Here is a 21,907-nt window from a genome sequence, read left to right as displayed (position 1 = left end):
CTTTTGTGTCTGACAAAAAACACCAGACCGAGCAGCACGAATACCATCGCATCGATGTCCTCCATTGTTGTTGTTATGTGGGTTCTGTCCATGTGTGGGTTGCGTTGGTGTTATTTACGTCGCGTACAAAAATACGTCACAGCCCTTTCGCCGACGACCCCGCCCACGTCCAGGAGGTACTATTTTCGGTGGAAAACCACCCGTGTTACTACCAAACCGAGTTGAGTTGAGTTGAGTTGAGTCGAGTCGAGCTACATTTGCGGTGGAAAAGCGCCATTAGTGGGGGAAGCCATAGGTGAGATTTCTGTAGGTGACTCAGCATGCACACAAAGGGAGGCTCCGGGGTGACTGTCTTGTAGGGGCAATTTAGGACAGTTTGGTGAAGATCTAACGGCTAGTTTATTGGCCCCTGGCTAAAGTGATTGTCCTAAAGTTACTAAATCAGACTTCCCGGCCCCAAATGGCATAGCACCTCCAGGGATTGATTAACACAGATGTCCTCTGGACATTGTAGATCGGAGTTAGTTAGGGTCCACCAATCAGGAGTTAGGTGAGGTGAAGCTTACTGACCTAAGGACCAATCAACTCACTTAGATTTCAGGTTATAGGCCACCACAATTCAGGAAGAGACAGGTATTTTAGTATACAGGAACTTTTCTTAGCTTTTGGTTTTATGCATATAACTCTATTAGTTTTTTTCAAACTGCGTCTTCTTTCATCAACACACTACCAATGCCGTTTTTCTGAGTAAAGGCTGAAAATATACTGCACTTGTCAAAGTCAACCACGCCTGTTAGCAATTCTAACAAACATTCGCAACATTGTTTAATTAACAGAAGGTTTCTCTCAAAGATAGTACACCTTCATTTTCCAGTTTCTATTACAATTTATGTGGTTTAGTGTCTCAGTTAACTTTGTAAAAACATCTAGCATAAAATTGGATATTAACATATGTATATTAAGGATTTATAATTGTTGGCTGTTGATGTACAGGTATGTAGTTCTTTATATTTAGTTGTTTGTTATATCTAATGTTATGTATGTTTATATTTTTAAGGGCAAACTAAAAACTTACCTTTTTAGTTTGGCTTTTCAATTAAGCAACTTTTTATTCAGTTATTTCATTATTTATTTCATTATTTTATATATTTTATAGCCTATTTTATTTATATATGTAGCCTGATTTTATTTACTTTTTATAACTACTTTTATTATTTATTTTATTTATTGATTATTATTATTACTATTTTTAATTCTAATTTTATTAATTTCTATCCTATGTATTTTTATTTATTTGTTATCTATCATTTTTATTTTTAATGTTTTTATTAATCGCTATAAAGAGCTCTTATTTATTTTATCTCTTTATTTTGAATTGTTTTAGTTTTACAGTCTCTTGTGTTTTCTCTCTGATGATGGTGTTTCCTCAGCGCAATTTCCTTCCTGTTTTTAATGAATTTCTTATTTTGGGGTATGGATGGGTGGGAGGGGGAATGTTTTTGCATGTATGCATATCTCTGGGTGGGGGGTGGGGGGGGAGTTGTATTAAGCACTTTGTGTTACATTTGATTGATGCTATGAAAAGTGCTATATAAATAAAGTTTGATTGATTGATTGATTGATTGATTGATTGATTGATTGATGTTGATATATGACTTTAAATTTCAGTATTAGGTAAAAACTTTGAGAAGTAAAGATCTAACATCCGTATGTCCCTTGTCACAATCTCTTTCACAGATGTACGGACCGACCTTGGTGGCACTTCTGGTGCTGCTCTGCTCTTCACCCTTGGTAGATGGAGGGAAAGTCTTGGTGTATCCTGTGGAAGGGAGCCACTGGATCAACATGAAAGTCCTCGTCGAAGAGCTTCACTCCAGAGGCCATGAGATCACTGTGTTAAGGCCACTAGACAGCTGGTACATCAAAGCAGAGTCGCCTCACTACAAGTCCATCACTATAAAATCTCCTGGTGGTTTTGATAAGGATCAGTTTGGTTTATTTGTAACCACGATGTTAAATTTGCGCCGGAATGGTGCTTCCGTTTGGACTCGGTTATGCCTGGAGTACGAATTGGTCGAACAGTTCTATCAAATGCATAAGATGACGCTTCAGATGTTGGGGGAGATGTTTGAGGATACCAAACTGATGGAAAGCTTTCACAATGCCAAATATGATTTGGTTCTGACGGACCCATGGCTTGGTGCAGGGGTGCTGCTGAGTCACCGTTTGGGTCTTCCACTTGTCTTGAATGTCAGGTGGACTGTTCAGGGTGAGGGACATCATGCAATTGCACCTTCCCCGTTATCATATGTCCCAATACCAGGGGCAGAGCTGACTGACAAGATGACATTTCCCCAACGGGTCAAAAATGTCCTTTTCTATTTCTTCACTTGTTTTCAAATTTGGTATGTCACAGACTCGAACTACATACAATTTGTCCATCATTACTTTGGTAAAGATGTACATTATATGGAGTTGTTTCAGGCAGCTGACATCTGGCTAATGAGGAATGACTTTACCTTTGAGTTCCCAAGACCCACAATGCCAAATATTGTCTACATGTCAGGATTTCAGTGCAAACCCTCCAAGCCCCTGTCCACAGAACTAGAGGACTTTGTCCAGAGCTCTGGTGAACATGGCATCATCGTTATGACATTGGGAACTCTGGTGGCAAAACTTCCTGAAGACATTGCTGAGGACATTGCTGCTGCTTTCGCTCAACTTCCTCAGAAAGTGATCTGGAGGTACAATGGTAAAAGACCATCCACCCTCGGCAACAACACCTTACTCTTGGACTGGCTGCCTCAAAACGACCTCCTGGGTCACCCCAAGACCAGAGTGTTTGTTGCCCATGGAGGAACCAATGGAATGCAGGAGGCCATCTACCACGGAGTCCCCCTGGTCGGTTTGCCCCTCATGTTTGACCAACAGGACAACTTATTCAGGATGCAAGCAAGAGGTGTGGCAGAAGTCCTGGACATTGCAACAGTGAACAAAGACAACTTCCTGGATGCGCTGAAGAAGGTTCTCTATGAACCAACACACAGGGAGAAGATGAAGACTCTGTCCAACCTGCACAGAGATCAGCCCATGAAACCACTGGACCGGGCTATGTTCTGGATCGAGTTTGTCATGAGGAAGAAAGGAGCGCCGCATCTAAGGACAGAGTCCTACAAGATGTCCAAAATCCAGTACTACTCCATTGACGTGGTAGCCTTTCTGCTCGCATGTGTTTTGCTTGTATTTACCATTTTTATTTATACAGTAATGTTTTTGTGGCGCAGAGTGTTTTGCAGAAGCAAAGTCAAAAGGGAATGATGAAGAAATCTGCTGCACGATCGTTGTGCCACATTTTATGGATCCTGATTACTTGCAAAGAAAACAATAACATTTGTTATTTAAGAGGTACTCAGAACATCTGTAAATAATTCACAATGTACTTTGGAAAATTAAGATCAGTTTTCAGAACCCATCTAGAATAATTTTTTGGCGATTTATTGCAGGTTTTTGAACATATTTGAACTACTGTACTTACTTGAGTAAAATAAGCTATTTGGCACGTGTATCTTGAAATTGTTTATCGCTATGGATGGGTAATAATTTAAGATGGAGAAAGAAGAATATTTATCATGTTTAGCAATGTGTTCACAAGTTCATCGTTTAGTCTGTTTAAATGAACCCTGATGTGGTTTGTTTGGGCATTTGTGAATGCAGCAATCATAATCTGGTTTGGACATAACAACCGGTCCCATAGCGCTTGCAGAGGTGGTTCGGGGACCATGGCCAAGAGAACCGTAGTGCGGTTCTATGAAATGAGAATTTGATCTAACGGAAGTGAAGCATGAGGCATGGATTAGAAGCAAATATATGTTGCTGTTGGTGTTTTACTGTGGTTCAGGACTCGCCAAAATAAAAGCTTGTGGAGTTGCTGTAAATAAATAAAAATAAATTCCTTGATTGAATAAAACTTTGCGTCAGAGACTTTTATCAAGTACTGTTTATTCTATCATGACGAAAACTGTAATAGTTGTTCAGAGATTTTAACTTTACAGAAAGAATTTAGAGGAATTGTGATTAAACACGGATTATAACAAGGACAATAAAACACACTAGTCACCTACTCAGCTTAATTTAACTATGGCCCATATTAACCTGCAACCTTATCTCAGTTTTATATTAGCACTACATCTAAAGGTTATGCTTGGAGTCTTGTATAACTAACCTGCTGCTGCTGTTACTACAGTACATACCACACACACACAGTGAACCTTAGTCCTGTTACCTCAGTGTCTACACCCACAATGCTGCTCCGACCGCCGGAGCTGCACGTTAATCAGTCAGTCCGTTGTTCGCAGTGAAGGAGGCTAGACACACAAACTTCAAGCTTGTGTTGACACTTGAACATCTGTCGAGTGGCACACTCCCGGTAAGTGTTAAGATCAAAGGATTAAGACCAGTTAAAGAGTTTATGAAGATAAAGTATCAATATTGAAAAGATAAATACTTTTTAGTGATGTTTTCGTGCGGTTGTTCTTGCTTCCATCTTGGAGTATAACTGGGATTTTATGAGCATGTTAAAAGTCTTCAGATAAACAATTACTACAGCCAAAAAGTGTCACAGGTGCAGATAATGACTTTCAGATGTTTTCAACTGACAAGCTCAACAACAGGACTGGACTTTAGGAATGCATTATGCAACATGATTTCAAACTTTGCACATTCACAAATTCACTATTTTAATGCTCAGATCTAGTAGTAAGCATGATCTTTCCTGAGACAAATGTAAGCTTCTTCAGCTTTAACTAAATGATGGAAGAAAATGTTTGAAGCCCTTTGTGAAGCTAAATCTGAAAATGCATGGCGGTTTATCACAGTTATGATTCTTGCCCTTGTTTTGCAACACATGTAATGGCCACATTGACCTTTGACTGGGTCAATACAAAAAGGCAGGTGCTATTAAATTCCCTTTAAAAGGTGCCAGGCGGAACTTATAAATATTTCTGAAACAATCTTATTTTTTCTCTGATGATCATGAATTACATGTAACAGCAAACGAGACCATCAGTGCAAAGAATGCTATTTTCATGTAGTTTTTCTTTAATGCCTTTGTCATGGGTACGCTCACCCAGGGACATCAGCTGGCGTAGTACAAACACTTCCACTTTTGTCCAAAGGGGGTGCAAGAATGAACAAAAACTGAAAGTTCCTCAGAGCACCTTTAAAGTTCGGCTTCCATTATTCCATTCATAAACACTAAGCAGTGAAACCTGAGAGAGTGAACATCAGACCAACTTAAAAAGCTTTTGTCAACCCTCAGACATTTAGTGACAGGAATTCCAAAACTGTGTAGTTGTGTAATCAGGACACTTTTATTGAGCTGTAGGGATTAGAGAGTTATGCAAGTGTTAGAGCAGCCTCAGCTTTCAATAAACATAAGTAAAACTCTCTGTGGGGTTTGAATCAGATTTGTTTTGGCTGCACTTTACTAAACGTTTAACGGTCTTTGATTTTAACTTTGAGGAAGTGGAAGTTGTTGGTCTCAGAGCCTATAGATTTATTTGCTTGTAAAGCACATGGCAACCAGTATCAGTGAACATTTGCACTGATGTTATGTTGTATCATGTTGTGCATTGCAGTCTTACTCTGAAAAAAAACTGTTCTGTTGAAACATGATTTAGAATCTATGAATAAAGTAAGTCTTTTGAAAGGAAAGATCTAACATCATAATATCTCTTTTCAGAATCTCTTTCAGAGATGTACCGACCGACCTTGGTGGCACTTCTGGTGCTGCTCTGCTCTTCACCTTTGGTAGATGGAGGGAAAGTCTTGGTGTACCCTGTGGATGGAAGCGCCTGGATCAACATGAAAGTCCTCATCGAGGAGCTTCACTCCAGAGGCCATGAGATCACTGTGTTACGGCCATCAGACAGCTGGTACATCAAGCCAGAGTCCCCTCACTACAAGTCGGTCAAAATAAATTCTCCTTCTGGGTTTGATGAGGAAGGCTTTGGTTCATCTGTAACCACAATGCTGAATATGCGTCGAAATGGGGCTTCTCTTTGGACTCGGCTATCCATGGAGTATGAAATGGTGAAGGAGTTATATCAGATGAATGAGAAGATGATTCAGATAATGGGGGAGATTTTTGAGAATACTGAACTGATGCAAAGCCTTAATGATGCCAAATATGATTTGGTCCTGACCGACCCATTTGTTGGTGGAGGGGTGCTTCTGAGTCACCGTTTGGGTCTTCCACTTGTCTTGAATGTTAGGTGGACCATTCAGGGTGAGGCGCATGAAGCAACTGCACCTTCCCCATTATCCTATATCCCAATACCAATGACAGAGCTGACTGACAAGATGACGTTTCCGCAGCGGGTCAATAATGTTATTTACTATGTATACACATGTTTTCAAACTTGGTATATCACAGATTCAACCTACAAACCGTTTGTCCATCGTTACTTCGGGAAAGATGTGCATTACATGGAGCTGTTTCAAGCAGCTGACATTTGGCTGATGAGGAACGATTTTACATTTGAGTTCCCACGACCCACAATGCCAAACATCGTCTACATGGCAGGATTCCAGTGCAAACCCTCCAAGCCCCTGTCCAAAGAACTAGAGGACTTTGTCCAGAGCTCTGGTGAGCATGGCATCATTGTTATGACATTGGGAACTCTGGTGGCAAAACTTCCTGAAGACATTGCTGAGGACATTGCGGCTGCTTTCGCCCAACTTCCTCAGAAAGTCATCTGGAAGCACAAAGGCAAAAGACCATCCACCCTCGGCAACAACACCTTACTCTTGGACTGGCTGCCTCAAACCGACCTCCTGGGTCACCCCAAGACCAGAGTGTTTGTTGCCCATGGAGGAACCAATGGAATTCAGGAGGCCATCTACCACGGAGTCCCCCTGGTCGGCCTGCCCCTTATGTTTGACCAGCATGACAACTTCTTCAGGATGAAAGCAAGAGGTGTGGCAGAAGTCCTGGACATTGCAACAGTGAACAAAGACAACTTCCTGGAGGCGCTGAAGAAGGTTCTCTATGAACCAACACACAGGGAGAAGATGAAGACTCTGTCCAACCTGCACAGAGATCAGCCCATGAAACCACTGGACCGGGCTATGTTCTGGATCGAGTTTGTCATGAGGAACAAAGGAGCGGCGCATCTAAGGACAGAGTCTTACAAGATGTCTAAAATCCAGTACTACTCCATTGATGTGGTTGCATTTCTGCTCGCATGTGTTTTGCTAGTATTTACAATTTGTATTTCTACAGTAATGTTTTTGTGGCGCAGAGTGTTTTGCAGAAGCAAAGTCAAAAGGGAATGATGAACAAATGTGCTGCAAGATAGTTGTGCCACATTTTATGAATCCTGATTCTTGCAAAGCAAACAATAACCTATCTCAACTTGTGACTGGTATCAGAAAATGCCTGAGTGTGTAGAGGAGAATTCACCCATAAACTGTTTAATTGAAGTCAGTAGTTGTTCAAATCAAGAACATTTTTGTTCAGTTCAAATGATAATGTGTTTGTTAGTTACGAGGTACTGGAAAAAATCTGTAAAATATTCATAATGCACATTGGAAAATTAAGATCAGTTTTTAGCACCTATCCAGAATATTTTTTTCATGATGTATTGCAGGTTTTTGAAGATATTTGAATAACTGTACTTACTTGAGAAAAAATAAAAATAAAAATAAACTATTTGGCACATCTTGTATCTTGAAGTTATTTATCACTATGGCTGGGTAATAGATGGAGAAAGAAGAATATTTATCATCTTTAGCAATGTGTTCACAAGTTCATCGTTTAGTCTGTTTAAATGAACCCTGATGTGGTTTGTTTGGGCATTTGTGAACACAGCAATCATAATCTGGTTTGGACATAACAACCGGTCCCATAGCGCTTGCAGAGGTGGTTCGGGGACCATTGCCAAGAGAACCGTAGTGCGGTTCTATGAAATGAGAATTTGATCTAACGGAAGTGAAGCATGAGGCATGGATTAGAAGCAAATATATGTTGCTGTTGGTGTTTTACTGTGGTTCAGGACTCTCCAAAATAAAAGCATGTTGGAGTTGCTGTAAATGAGACTGAATTAAAAAAATAAACGGCATCTGCACACCCTGACCTGTTGCAGGATTCTTTGATTGAAGAAAACTTTGCGTCAGAGACTTTTATCAGGTAATGTTTAATGTATGATGACAAACTGTAATAGTTGTTACAGAGATTGTAACTTCACAGAAAGAATTTAGAGGAATTGTGATTAAACAAGGATTATAACAAGAACAATAAAAAACACACTAGTCACCTACTCAGCTTAATTTAACTATGGCCCATATTAACCTGCAACCTTATCTCAGTTTTATATCTCAGCACTACATCTAAAGGTTATGCTTGGAGTCCTTGTGTAACTAACCTGCTGTTGCTGTTACTACATACAACACACAGTGAACCTTAGTCCTGTTACCTCAGTGTCTACACCCACCGAGCTGCTCCGACCACCGGAGCTGGATGTAAATCAGTCAGTTGTATGCAGTGAAGGAGGCTAGACGCACAAACTTTAATCTCGTGTTGACACTGTCGAGTGGCACGCTACCGGTAAGTGTTAAGATCAAAGGATTAAGACCAGTTAAAGAGTTTATGAAGATAAAGTATCAATATTGAAAAGATAAATACTTTTTAGTTATGTTTTAGTGCAATTGTTCGTATTTCCATGTTGGAGTATAACTGGGGTTTTATGTGCATGTAAAAACTCTTCAGAAAAACCGTTACTACAGCCACAAAGTTTGACAGAGCCAGATAACAACTTCCAGATGTTTTCAACTGACAAGCTCAACAACAGGACTGCACTTTAGGAATGCATTATGCAACCTGATTTCAAACTTTGCTCATTCACAAATTCACTATGGTATTATAAAGTTCAGCTCATAAACCCTGAGAAGATATCCGAGTTTAAAACTTGAATTTTACAACTTTCAGATCTAGTAGTAAGCTTTATCTTTCCTGAGACAAATGTAAGCTGCTTCAGTTCAAACTAAATGATGGAAGAAAATGTTTGAAGCACTTTGTGAAGCTTACTCTGAAAATGCATGCCGGTTTATGACAGTTGTGATTCTTGCCCTTGTTGTGCAACACATGTAATAGCCCCATTGACCTTTGACTGTGTCAATACAAAAGGTAGCTTCTAATAAATTCCTTTTAAAGTTCGACTTCCATTATTCCATTCATAAATACTAAGTAGTGACACTTGAGTGAGGGAACGTCCAACCAACTTAAAAAGCTTTTGTCAACCCCCAGAGATTTGGTGACAGGATTTCCCACACTGTGTAGTTGTGTAATCAGGAAACTATTATTGAGCTGCAGGGATCTGAGAGTTATGCAATTTTTAGAGCAGTGGGCCTCGGTTTCCTGTTAAAATAAGTAAAACCCTGTGTGAGGTGTAAATCAGATCTGATGCACTTACTAAACATTTAACAGTCTTTGCTTTTAACTGTGAGGAAGTGGAAGTTGTTGGTCTCAGACCCTGTAGATTTTGCTGCACATGGCAATGAGTATCAGTAAACGTTTGCACTGATGTCATTTTGTATCCTGTTGTGCATTGCAGTCTAACTCCGAAAAAAAAATGTTATATTGAAAAATGATTTAGAATTTATGAATTAAGTCTTTTGAAAGGAAATATCTAACATCCTAATATCTCTTTTCAGGATCTCTTTCAGAGATGTACCGAATGACCTTGGTGACACTTCTGGTGCTGCTCTGCTCTTCAACGTTGATAGATGCGGGCAACGTCTTGGTCTACCCCTTAGATGGAAGTCACTGGATCAACATGAAAGTCCTTGTTGAGGAGCTTCACTCCAGAGGCCATGAGATTACCGTGTTGCGGTCACCAGACAGCTGGTACATCAAAGCGGAATCTCCTCACTACAAGTCCATCACTATAAATTCTCCTTCTGGGTTTGATGAGGAAAGCTTTGGGACATTTGTAACCACAATGCTGAATATGCGCCGGAATGGTGCTTCCCTTTGGACTCGGCTATCCCTGGAGTATGAATTGGTAGTGCAGTTCTATCAGATGAATGAGCAGATGATTCAGATGTTGGGTGAGATGTTTGAGAATACCAAAATGATGCAGAGCCTCAATGATGCCAAATATGATTTGGTTCTGACCGACCCTGCGGTTGGTGCAGGGGTGCTCCTGAGTCACCGTTTGGGTCTTCCACTTGTCTTGAATGTTAGGTGGACCATTGAGGGTGAGGGACATCAAGCAATTGCACCTTCCCCATTATCCTATGTCCCAATACCAGGGGCAGAGCTGACTGACAAGATGACATTTTCCCAACGGGTCAAGAATGTTCTTTTCTATTTCTTCACTTCTCTTCAAATTTGGTATGTCACAGACTCGAACTACAAACCATTTGTCAATCGTTACTTCGGGAAAGATGTACATTACATGGAGCTGTTTCAGTCAGCTGATATTTGGCTGATGAGGAACGATTTTACCTTTGAGTTCCCACGACCCACAATGCCAAATGTTGTCTACATGTCAGGATTCCAGTGCAAACCCTCCAAGCCGCTGTCCACAGAACTAGAGGACTTTGTCCAGAGCTCTGGTGAACATGGCATCATCGTTATGACATTGGGAACTCTGGTGGCAAAACTTCCTGAGGACATCACTGAAGATATTGCTGCTGCTTTCGCCCAACTTCCTCAGAAAGTGATCTGGAGGCACAAAGGCAAAAGACCATCCACCCTCGGCAACAACACCTTACTCTTGGACTGGCTGCCCCAAAACGACCTCCTGGGTCACCCCAAGACCAGAGTGTTTGTTGCCCATGGAGGAACCAATGGAATTCAGGAGGCCATCTACCATGGAGTCCCCCTGGTCGGTTTGCCCCTCATGTTTGACCAACAGGACAACTTCTTCCGGATGCAAGCAAGAGGTGTGGCAGAAGTCCTGGATATTGCCACTGTGAACAAAGACAACTTCCTGGAGGCGCTGAAGAAGGTTCTCTATGAACCAACACACAGGGAGAAGATGAAGACTATGTCCAACCTGCACAGAGATCAGCCCATGAAACCACTGGACCGAGCTATGTTCTGGATCGAGTTTGTCATGAGGAACAGAGGAGCGCCGCATCTAAGGACAGAGTCCTACAAGATGTCCACAATCCAGTACTACTCCATTGATGTGGTAGCATTCCTTTTTGCATGTGTTTTGCTAGTATTTACCATTTTTATTTATACAGTAATGTTTTTGTGGCGCAGAGTGTTTTGCAGAAGCAAAGTCAAAAGGGAATGATGAACAAATTTGCTGCAAGATAGTTGTGCCACATTGTATGGATCCTGATTACTTGCAAAGAAAACAAGAACTTTTGTTATTTACGAGGTACTCAGAAAATCTGTAAATAATTCACAATGTACTTTGGAAAATTAAGATCAGTTTTCAGCACCTATCCAGAATAATTTTTTGATGATTTATTGCAGGTTTATGAACATATTTGAACTACTGTACTTACTTGAGTAAAATAAGCTATTTGGCACATGTATCTTGAAATTGTTTATCCCTATGGCTGGGTAATAATTTAAGATGGATAAAGAAGAATATTTATCATGTTTAGCAATGTGTTCACAAGTTCAACGTTTAGTGAACCCTGATGTGGTTAGTTTGGCCATTTGTGAACGCAGCAATCATAATCTGGTTTTGCCAAGAGAACCGTAGTGCGGTTCTATGAAGTGAGAATATGATCCGATGTGAAGTGAAGCAAAAGGCATGGATTAGAAGCAAATATATGTTGCTATTGGTGTTGTACTTTGAGTTCAGGACTCGCCGAAATAAAAGCTTGTCGGAGTTGCTGTAAATAAATAAATATAAATTCCTTGATTGAAGAAAACTTTGCGTCAGAGACTTTTATCAAGTAATGTTTAATGTATGATGACAAACTAATAGTTGTTACAGAGAGTTTAACTTCACAGAAAGAACAAAAAGGAAATGTGATTAAACAAGGATTATAACAAGAACAATAAAACTCACTAGTCACCTACTCATCTTAATTTAACTATGGCCCATATTAACCTGCAACCTCATCTCAGTTTTATATTAGCACTACATCTAAAGGTTATGTTTGGAGTCTTGTGTAATTAAACTGCTGCTGCTGTTACTACATACCACACACACTGTGAACCTTAATGCCAACGTCCACCGAGCTGCTCTGACCGCCGGAGCTGGACGTAAGTCAGTCAGTTCGTCGTTCGCAGTAAAGGAGGCTAGACGCACAAACTTCAAGCTTGTGTTGACACTTGAACATCTGTTGAGTGGCACGCTACCGTCTTAGTGTTAAGATCAAAGGATTAAGACCAGTTAAAGAGTTTATGAAGATAATGTATCAATACTGGACTTGCATTATGCAACCTGATTTCAAACTTTGCTCATTCACAAATTCACTATTTTAACTCTCAGATCTAGTAGTAAGCATGATCTTTCCTGAGACAAAGGTAAGCTGCTTCAGCTTTAACTAAATGATGGAAGAAAATGTTTGGAGCCCTTTGTGAAGCTAAATCTGAAAATGCATGTCGGTTTATCACAGTTATGATTCTTGCACTTGTTTTGCAACACATGTAATGGCCACATTGACCTTTGACTGGGTCAATACAAAAAGGCAGGTGCAATTAAATTCCCTTTAAAGGTGCCAGGCGGAACTTATTAACATTTCTGAAACAATCTTATTTTTTCTCTGATGATCATGAATGACATGTAACAGCAAAAGAGACCATCAGTGCAAAGAATTCTATTTTCATTTGGTTTTCTTTAATGCCTTTGTCATGTGTAGGGGAGACCGGGGTAAGTAGGCACACTTTTTACTCTAGTGAGAATTGCTCATCACCTAAACATCTTTCAATAGTCATTCCTACATTAAATTGAAGCTTAAGGTGTTGGCTTGAAATGTAAACCCCTAACTTTTTCTAACTTATTGTAATAAAGAAGAACTTTACCATCAAAGACACTCTAACACATTGTGACAACCGACCCCATCAAGGGGTCAGTTGTCACACACTATGGGGTTGTTTGTCACAATGTTATCTTAATGGGAAAAATCTTAAAAAGAAGGCAAGAAAGCTGAACTAAATTTGAAAGTTTAATATTATTGTCAAGTTGAAAAATGCAGTAGGCCTACATAACTTTATGCATCTTAACACAAAATGAGCAAGGAATAAACAAAAAGGAAATCCATATTAAGACCAACCTACTGTATGTAACAACATAAAGAACAAAACAAATAGGTCTATCAATAATAGCCTACTCAACTAGGATACACACATTCACTATCTGAGTTACAGTGATGGCAAATGTAGGGTCTGCTCACTAACTAAGCAGAGATTGTGTGCCCACTGGTTGCCCATACAACACTTCTCCCTTACCTCCCCTGAACGGGTGCTGGAGAACGTTTCCATACAAGCCAAACACAAACTATCCTCTTCATCTGATGAAGATACCTCCTCCTGTCTCTTTCTCTTCTGTTTCTTCTTCTCCAGCTAGGGTGGAGTGCACTGGGGTGCAGTAGCCTTGGCAACTGGTCTAGTTTGGGATGCACTGGGTCGTTTTGATTTTGTTGCCCTTTTTCTCTTTTGCATGCTAGCTGCCTTTCCTGCTCTATTCTCTCCTTCTCTGGGGTGTCAGTGAGGATACAGCTTGACATTTTCTTTTGTTATTGGGTTCCTTTCCTGGCTGCACCCTTTGGATAACATGTGACAACCAACCCCCCAAAAAATGTGACAACCAACCCCAACTGGAATTTCTTGCTAGCATCAAGGCCAACAACCATCTGACAACTAATTAGCTTGCTAAAACCAATCTAAACTATAGCTTACCCTTCACACTTTTTTAGGGTAACAAGTGTTTTGTTATAAACCAATTGTGTAAAAGCCTAGAGGAAAAATACTGAGGAGCTAAATATTTTCAATTTGACATGAAAAACACTAACAGTCCTCTCACCTCAAATTCAGCAGTCTAACTCCAAGGAAGACTATGTAGGTGACTTCTGATCCCAGTTGTGGATATTTACATACCAAAATTTAACAGACAGCACCTTCTGGTTCCGAGATATAATGATTTTGACAAACTACCCGTGTGACATATTACCCCGTTCTCCCCTACGCTCACCCAGGAACATCAGCTGGCGTAGTACAAACACTTCCACTTTTGTCCAAAGGGGGTGCAAGAATGAACAAAAACTGAAAGTTCCTCAGAGCACCTTTAAAGTTTGGCTTCCATTATTCCATTCATAAACACTAAGCAGTGAAACCTGAGAGAGTGAACATCAGACCAACTTAAAAAGCTTTTGTCAACCCTCAGACATTTAGTGACAGGAATTCCAAAACTGTGTAGTTGTGTAATTAGGACAATTTTATTGAGCTGTAGGGATCAGAGTTATGCACGTGTTAGAGCAGTGGGCCTCAGCTTTCACTAAACATAAGTAAAACACTCTGTGGGGTTTGAATCGGGTTTGTTTTGGCTGCACTTCACTAAACGTTTAACAGTCTTTGCTTTTAACTTTGAGGAAGTGGAAGTTGTTGGTCTCAGAGCCTATAGATTGTGTTGCTTGTAAAGCACATGGCAACCAGTATCATTAAGCAATTGCACTGATGTTATTTTGTATCATGTTGTGCATTGCAGTCTTACTCCGAAAAAAAAACTGTTCTGTTGAAACATGATTTAGAATTTATGAATTAAGTCTTTTGAAAGGAAAGATCTAACATCTTAATATCTCTTGTCAGAATCTCTTTCAGAGATGTACCGACCGACCTTGGTGGCACTTCTGGTGCTGCTCTGCTCTCCACCCTTGGTAAATGGAGGAAAAGTCTTGGTGTATCCTGTGGATGGAAGCGCCTGGGTCAACATGAAAGTCCTCGTCGAGGAGCTTCACTCCAGAGGCCATGAGATCACAGTGTTAAGGCCACCAGACAGCTGGTACATCAAAGCAGAATCTCCTTACTACAAGTCCATCACAATAAATACTCCTTCTGGGTTTGATGAGGAAGGCTTTGGGACATTTGTAACCACAATGCTGAATATGCGCCGGAATGGGGCTTCTCTTTGGACTCGGTTATCCCTGGAGTATGAATTGGTAGTGCAGTTCTATCAGATTAGTGAGCAGATGATTCAGATAATGGGGGAGATGTTTGAGAATACGGAACTGATGCAGAGCTTCCATGATGCCAAATATGATTTGGTTCTGACGGACCCATGGGTTGGTGCAGGGGTGCTCCTGAGTCACCGTTTGGGTCTTCCACTTGTCTTGAATGTTAGGTGGACCATTGAGGGTGAGGGGCATCAAGCAATTGCACCTTCCCCATTATCCTATGTTCCAATACCACTGGCAGAGCTGAGTGACAAGATGACGTTTCCGCAGCGGGTCAATAATGTTTTAAACTATTTATACACATGTTTTCAAATTTGGTATATCAACGATTCAACCTACAAACCGTTTGTCCATCGTTACTTTGGGAAAGATGTACATTACATGGAGCTGTTTCAAGCAGCTGATATCTGGCTAATGAGGAACGATTTTACCTTTGAGTTCCCACGACCCACAATGCCAAACATTGTCTACATGGCAGGATTCCAGTGCAAACCCTCCAAGCCCCTGTCTAAAGAACTAGAGGACTTTGTCCAGAGCTCTGGTGAACATGGCATCATCGTTATGACATTGGGAACTCTGGTGGCAAAACTTCCTGAAGATATTGCTGAAGATATTGCTGCTGCTTTCGCCCAACTTCCTCAGAAAGTGATCTGGAGGCACAAAGGCAAAAGACCATCCACCCTCGGCAACAACACCTTACTCTTGGACTGGCTGCCTCAGACCGACCTCCTGGGTCACCCCAAGACCAGAGTGTTTGTTGCCCATGGAGGAACCAATGGAATTCAGGAGGCCATCTACCACGGAGTCCCCCTGGTCGGCTTGCCCCTCATGTTTGACCAACAGGACAACTTTTTCAGGATGAAAGTAAGGGGTGTGGCCGAAGTCCTGGATATTGCAACTGTGAACAAAGACAGCTTCCTGGAGGCGCTGAAGAAGGTTCTCTATGAACCAACATACAGGGAGAAGATGAAGACTCTGTCCAACCTGCACAGAGATCAGCCCATGAAACCACTGGACCGGGCTATGTTCTGGATCGAGTTTGTCATGAGGAACAAAGGAGCGGCGCATCTAAGGACAGAGTCTTACAAGATGTCCACAGTCCAGTATTACTCCATTGATGTGGTAGCATTTCTGCTTGCATGTGTTTTGCTAGTCTTTACAATTTTTATTTCTGCAGTAATGTTTTTGTGGCGCAGAGTGTGTTGCAGAAGCAAAGTCAAAAGGGAATGATGAAGAAATGTGCTGCAAGATAGTTGTGCCACATTTTATGAATCCTGATTCTTGCAAAGTAAACAATAACATGTCTCAACTCATGACTGGTATCAGAACATGCCTGAGTGTGTAGAGGAGAATTCACCCACAAACTGTTTAATTGAAGTCAGTAGTTGTTCAAATCAAGAACATTTTTGTTCTGTTCAAATGATAATGTGTTTGTTAGTTATGAGGTAGGGGAGAACGGGGTAATTTGTCACATGGGTTGGATGTCACATTCGTTATATCTCGCCACCAGAGCGCGCTAGCTCTGAAATGTTGATATAAAAAAGGTCCAGAATTGGGATCAGAGGTCACATACATAGACTTCCTTGGAGTTAGACTGCTGCATTTCAGGTGAGAGGATGTTTTGTGTTTTTCATGTCAAATTCAAAATATTTTGCTTCTCAGTATTTTTCTTCTAGGCTTTCACACAATGGGTTTATAACAAAACACTTGTTACCCTCAGAAAGTGTGAAGGGTAAACTATAGTTTAGATTGTGGTTAGCAAGCTAATTAGTTGTCAGATGGTTGTTGGCCTTGATGCTAGCAAGAAATTCAAGTTGGGGTTGGTCGTCAAATTTTTTGGGGGGTTGGTTGTCACATGTTATCTCAAGGCTGCAGCCAGAAAAGGAACCCAATAACGAAAGAAATTGTCAAGCTGTATCCTCACTGACACCCCAGAGAAGGAAAGAATAGAGCAGGAAAAGGCAGCTAGCAAGCAAAAGAAAAAAGGGCAACAAAATCAAAACAACCTAGTGCATCCCAAACTAGACCAGCTGCCAAGGCTACAGAACGTTATGTAGGCCTATTTGTCAACTTGACAATGCAATTAAACATTCAAATTTGGTCCTGCCTCCTTGCCTTCTTTTTAAGATTTTTCCCATTAAGATAACATTGTGACAAACAACCCCATAGTGTGTGACAACCGACCCCTTGATGGGGTTGGTTGTCACAATGTGTCAGAGTGTCTTTGATGGTAAATTACTTCTTCATTACAATAAGTTGGAAAAAAAGAGAGACACACATTTCTAGCCAACACCTTAAGCTTCAATTTAATGTAGGAATGGCTATTGACAGATGTTTTGGTGATGAGCAATTCTCACTAGAGTAAAAAGTGTGCCTACTTACCCCGTTCTCCCCTACTGGGAAAATCTGTAAAATATTCATAATGCACATTGGAAAATTCAGATCAGTTTTTAGCACCTATCCAGAATAATTTGTTGATGATGTATTGCAGGTTTTTGAACATATTTGAACTATTGTACTTACTTGAGAAAAAAAATTATAAAAATAAACTATTTGGCACATCTTGTATCTTGTAGTTATTTATCCCTATGGCTGGGTAATAGATGGAGAAAGAAGAATACTTATCATCTTTAGCAATGTGTTCACAAGTTCAACGTTTAGTCAGTATAAATGAACCCTGATGTGGTTTGTTTGGGCATTTGTGAACGCAGCAATCATAATCTGGTTTGGACAACCGGTCCCATAGCGCTTGCAGAGGTGGTTCGGGGACCATTGCCAAGAGAACCGTAGTGAGGTTCTATGAGGTGAGAGTATGATCTGATGGAGGTGAAGCAAAATGCATGGATTAGAAGCAAATATATGTTGCTGTTGGTTTCGTACTCTGACTTCAGGACTCGCCAAAATCAAAGCTTGTTGGAGTTGCTGTAAATGAGACTGAATAAAAAAAAATAAACAGCATCTGCACACCCTGACTTGTGCAGGATTCCTTGACTGAAGAAAACTTTGCGTCAGAGACTTTTATCAAGTAATGTTTAATGTATGATGACAAAATAATAGTTGTTTAGAGATTTTAACTTTACAGAAAGAACAAAGAGGAATAGTGATTAAACAAGGATTATAACAAGAACAATAAAAAACACACTAGTCACCTACTCAGCTTAATTTAACTATGGCCCATATTAACCTGCAACCTTATCTCAGTTTTATATTAGCACTTCATCTAAAGGTTATGCTTGGAGTCTTGTATAATTAACCTGCTGCTGCTGTTACTACATACCACACACACTGTGAACCTTAGTCCTGTTACCTCAGTGTCTACACCCATATGCTGCTCTGACCGTCGGAGCTGCACGTTAGTCAGTCAGTTCGTTGTTCGCAGTAAAGGAGGCTAGAAGCACAAACTACAAGCTTGTGTTGACACTTAAACATCTGTCGAGTGGCACGCTCCCGGTAAGTGTTAAGATCAAAGGATTAAGATCAGTTGAAGAGTTTATGAAGATAAAGTATCAATATTGAAAAGATAAATACTTTTTATTGATGTTTTAGTGCAATTGTTCGTATTTCCATGTTGGAGTATAACTGGGGTTTTATGTGCATGTAAAAACTCTTCAGAAAAACCGTTACTACAACCACAAAGTTTCACAGAGCCAGATAACAACTTCCAGATGTTTTCAACTGAAAAGCTTAACAACAGGACTGCACTTTAGGAATGCATTATGCAACCTGATTTCAAACTTTGCTCATTCACAAAATCACTATGGTTTTATAGAGTTCAGCTCATAAACCCTGAGGGTTATGCAATTGTTAGAGCAGTGGGCCTCGGTTTCCTGTTAAAATAAGTTAAACCCTCTGTGAGGTTTGAATCAGATTTGTTTGGCTGCACTTTACTAAACGTTTAACAGTCTTTGCTTTTAACTGTGAGGAAGTGGAAGTTGTTGGTCTCAGAGCCTGTGGATTTTGCTGCACATGGCAATGAGTATCAGTAAACATTTGCACTGATGTCATTTTGTATTCTGTTGTGCATTGCAGTCTAACTCTGAAAAAAATTCACAAATAAACATTTGTCTCAGTGGGCTTTACATTCCATACAATATGATACAATATGATACAATATGACACCCTGCCCTTACACCCTTAGCTCGGCTGAGAAAAAACTCACAGTAAAAAACCCTACCGGGATTAAAAATAAATAAATTGAAGAAATCTCAGGGAGAGTCGACAAAGTAAGGGATCCCTCTCCCAGGACAGACATACTGCAATAGATGTCATAAGTAGAGAAAATCACAAAGGAATTTGATCATTGACCAGATGTTTACATGGTAATACTAAAGTGAAGTGTGAATAGTGTGGATGCAGGAAGACTTCAGGTGATGCCTAATTTATGAATTAAGTAAGTCTTTTGAAAGGAAAGATCTAACATCCTAATATCTCTTTTCAAGATCTCTTTCAGAGATGTACCGACTGACCTTGGTGGCACTTCTGGTGCTGCTCTACTCTCCACCCTGGGTAAATGGAGGGAAAGTCTTGGTGTATCCTGTAGATGGAAGCCACTGGATCAACATGAAAGTCCTTGTCGAGGAGCTTCACTCTAGAGGCCATGAGATCACTGTGTTACGGCCATCAGACAGCTGGTACATCAAAGGGGAATCTCCTTCCTACAAGTCCATCACTCTAAATTCTCCTTCTGGGTTTGATAAGGAAAGCTTTGGGACATTTGCAACCACAATGCTGAACATGCGCCGGAATGGGGCTTCCCTTTGGACTCGGTTATCCCTGGAGTATGAATTGGTAGTGCAGTTCTATCAGATGAATGAGCAGATGATTCAGATAATGGGGGAGATGTTTGAGAATACGGAACTGATGCAGAGCCTCAATGATGCCAAATATGATTTGGTTCTGACGGACCCATGGGTTAGTGCAGGGGTGTTTCTGAGTCACCGTTTGGGTCTTCCACTTGTCTTGAATGTGAGGTGGACCATTGAGGTTGAGGGACATCAAGCAATTGCACCTTCCCCTTTATCATATGTCCCAATACCAGGGGCAGAGCTGACTGACAAGATGACATTTTCCCAACGGGTCAAGAATGTTCTTTTCTATTTCTTCACTTCTCTTCAAATTTGGTATGTCACAGACTCAACCTACAAACCATTTGTCCATCGTTACTTTGGGAAAGATGTGCATTACATGGAGCTGTTTCAGGCAGCTGATATATGGCTGATGAGGAACGATTTTACATTTGAGTTCCCACGACCCACAATGCCAAACATTGTCTACATGGCAGGATTCCAGTGCAAACCCTCCAAGCCCCTGTCTAAAGAACTAGAGGACTTTGTCCAGAGCTCTGGTGAACATGGCATCATCGTTATGACATTGGGAACTCTGGTGGCAAAACTTCCTGAGGACATCACTGAAGATATTGCTGCTGCTTTCGCCCAACTTCCTCAGAAAGTGATCTGGAGGCACAAAGGCAAAAGACCATCCACCCTCGGCAACAACACCTTACTGTTGGACTGGCTGCCTCAAAACGACCTCCTGGGTCACCCCAAGACCAGAGTGTTTGTTGCCCATGGAGGAACCAATGGAATTCAGGAGGCCATATACCACGGAGTCCCCCTGGTCGGTTTGCCCCTCATGTTTGACCAACAGGACAACTTCTTCCGGATGCAAGCAAGAGGTGTGGCAGAAGTCCTGGATATTGCAACAGTAAACAAAGACAACTTCCTGGAGGCGCTGAAGAAGGTTCTCTATGAACCAACACACAGGGAGAAGATGAAGACTCTGTCCAACCTGCACAGAGATCAGCCCATGAAACCACTGGACCGGGCTATGTTCTGGATCGAGTTTGTCATGAGGAACAAAGGAGCGCCGCATCTAAGGACAGAGTCCTACAAGATGTCCACAATCCAGTACTACTCCATTGACGTGGTAGCATTTCTGCTTGCATGTGTTTTGCTAGTATTTACCATTTTTATTTATACAGTAATGTTTTTGTGGCGGAGGGTGATTTGCAGAAGCAAAGTCAAAAGGGAATGATGAAGAAATTTGCTGCAAGATAGTTGTGCCACATTTTATGGATCCTGATTACTTGCAAAGAAAACAATAACTTTTGTTATTTACGAGGTAGTCAGAAAATCTGTAAATAATTCACAATGTACTTTGGAAAATTAAGATCAGTTTTCAGAACCCATCCAGAATAATTTTTTGGTGATTTATTGCAGGTTTTTGAACATATTTGAACTACTGTACTTACTTGAGTAAAATAAGCTATTTGGCACATGTATCTTGAACTTGTTTATCACAATGGCTGGGTAATAATTTAAGATGGAGTAAGAAGAATATTTATCATGTTTAGCAATGTGTTCACAAGTTCAACATTTAGTCTGTTTAAATGAACCCTGATGTGGTTTGGTTGGGCAGTTTGTAGTGCGGTTCTATGAAGTGAGAGTATGATCCGATGGAAGTGAAGCAAAAGGCATGGATTAGAAGCAAATATATGTTGCTATTGATGTTGTACTTTGAGTTTAGGACTCGCCAAAATAAAAGCTTGTTGGAATTGCTGTAAATAAATAAATAAATATAAATTCCCTAATTGAAGAAAACTTTGCGTCAGAGACTTTTATCAAGTAATGTTTAATGTATGATGACAAACTGTAATAGTTGTTACAGAGATTTTAACTTTACAGAAAGAACAAAGAGGAAATGTGATTAAACAAGGATTATAACAAGAACAATAAAACCCACTAGTCACCTACTCAGCTTAATT

General features: G+C 40.5%; 5 protein-coding genes across 5 annotated transcripts in view; 4 read left to right on the top strand and 1 right to left on the bottom strand.

Annotated features, from left to right (window-relative positions):
* Positions 1 to 21,907, bottom strand: part of LOC307265478 (SH2 domain-containing protein 3C-like) — a gene marked incomplete at both ends in the record, with an annotated part of 68,493 nt that overhangs the window by 18,804 nt on the left and 27,782 nt on the right. The gene's annotated exons all lie outside the window — the stretch shown is intronic.
* Positions 1,738 to 3,318, top strand: LOC307265773 (UDP-glucuronosyltransferase 2B31-like; the record flags this gene model as incomplete). The annotated part of the gene is made up of 1 exon (XM_080047575.1): positions 1,738 to 3,318. The coding sequence occupies one exon, from the start codon at positions 1,738 to 1,740 to the stop codon at positions 3,316 to 3,318; it is 1,581 nt and encodes a 526-aa protein (XP_079903701.1).
* LOC307265783 (UDP-glucuronosyltransferase 2A2-like) lies at positions 5,755 to 7,335 on the top strand (the record flags this gene model as incomplete). Its single annotated transcript, XM_080047586.1, has 1 exon — positions 5,755 to 7,335. The coding sequence occupies one exon, from the start codon at positions 5,755 to 5,757 to the stop codon at positions 7,333 to 7,335; it is 1,581 nt and encodes a 526-aa protein (XP_079903712.1).
* LOC307265488 (uncharacterized protein) lies at positions 9,726 to 16,374 on the top strand (the record flags this gene model as incomplete). The annotated part of the gene is made up of 2 exons (XM_080047237.1): positions 9,726 to 11,252; positions 14,794 to 16,374. 2 exons carry the CDS (start codon positions 9,726 to 9,728, stop codon positions 16,372 to 16,374), a joined length of 3,108 nt encoding a protein of 1,035 aa, XP_079903363.1.
* On the top strand, positions 19,597 to 21,177 carry LOC307265803 (UDP-glucuronosyltransferase 2A2-like; the record flags this gene model as incomplete). The annotated part of the gene is made up of 1 exon (XM_080047609.1): positions 19,597 to 21,177. The coding sequence occupies one exon, from the start codon at positions 19,597 to 19,599 to the stop codon at positions 21,175 to 21,177; it is 1,581 nt and encodes a 526-aa protein (XP_079903735.1).

Source organism: Ammodytes marinus (assembly GCF_949987685.1).
Source record: "Ammodytes marinus genome assembly, chromosome: 2".
In the NCBI taxonomy this organism is placed as follows: Eukaryota; Metazoa; Chordata; class Actinopteri; order Uranoscopiformes; family Ammodytidae; genus Ammodytes; species Ammodytes marinus.
This window is presented reverse-complemented; position numbering and strand designations above follow the sequence as displayed.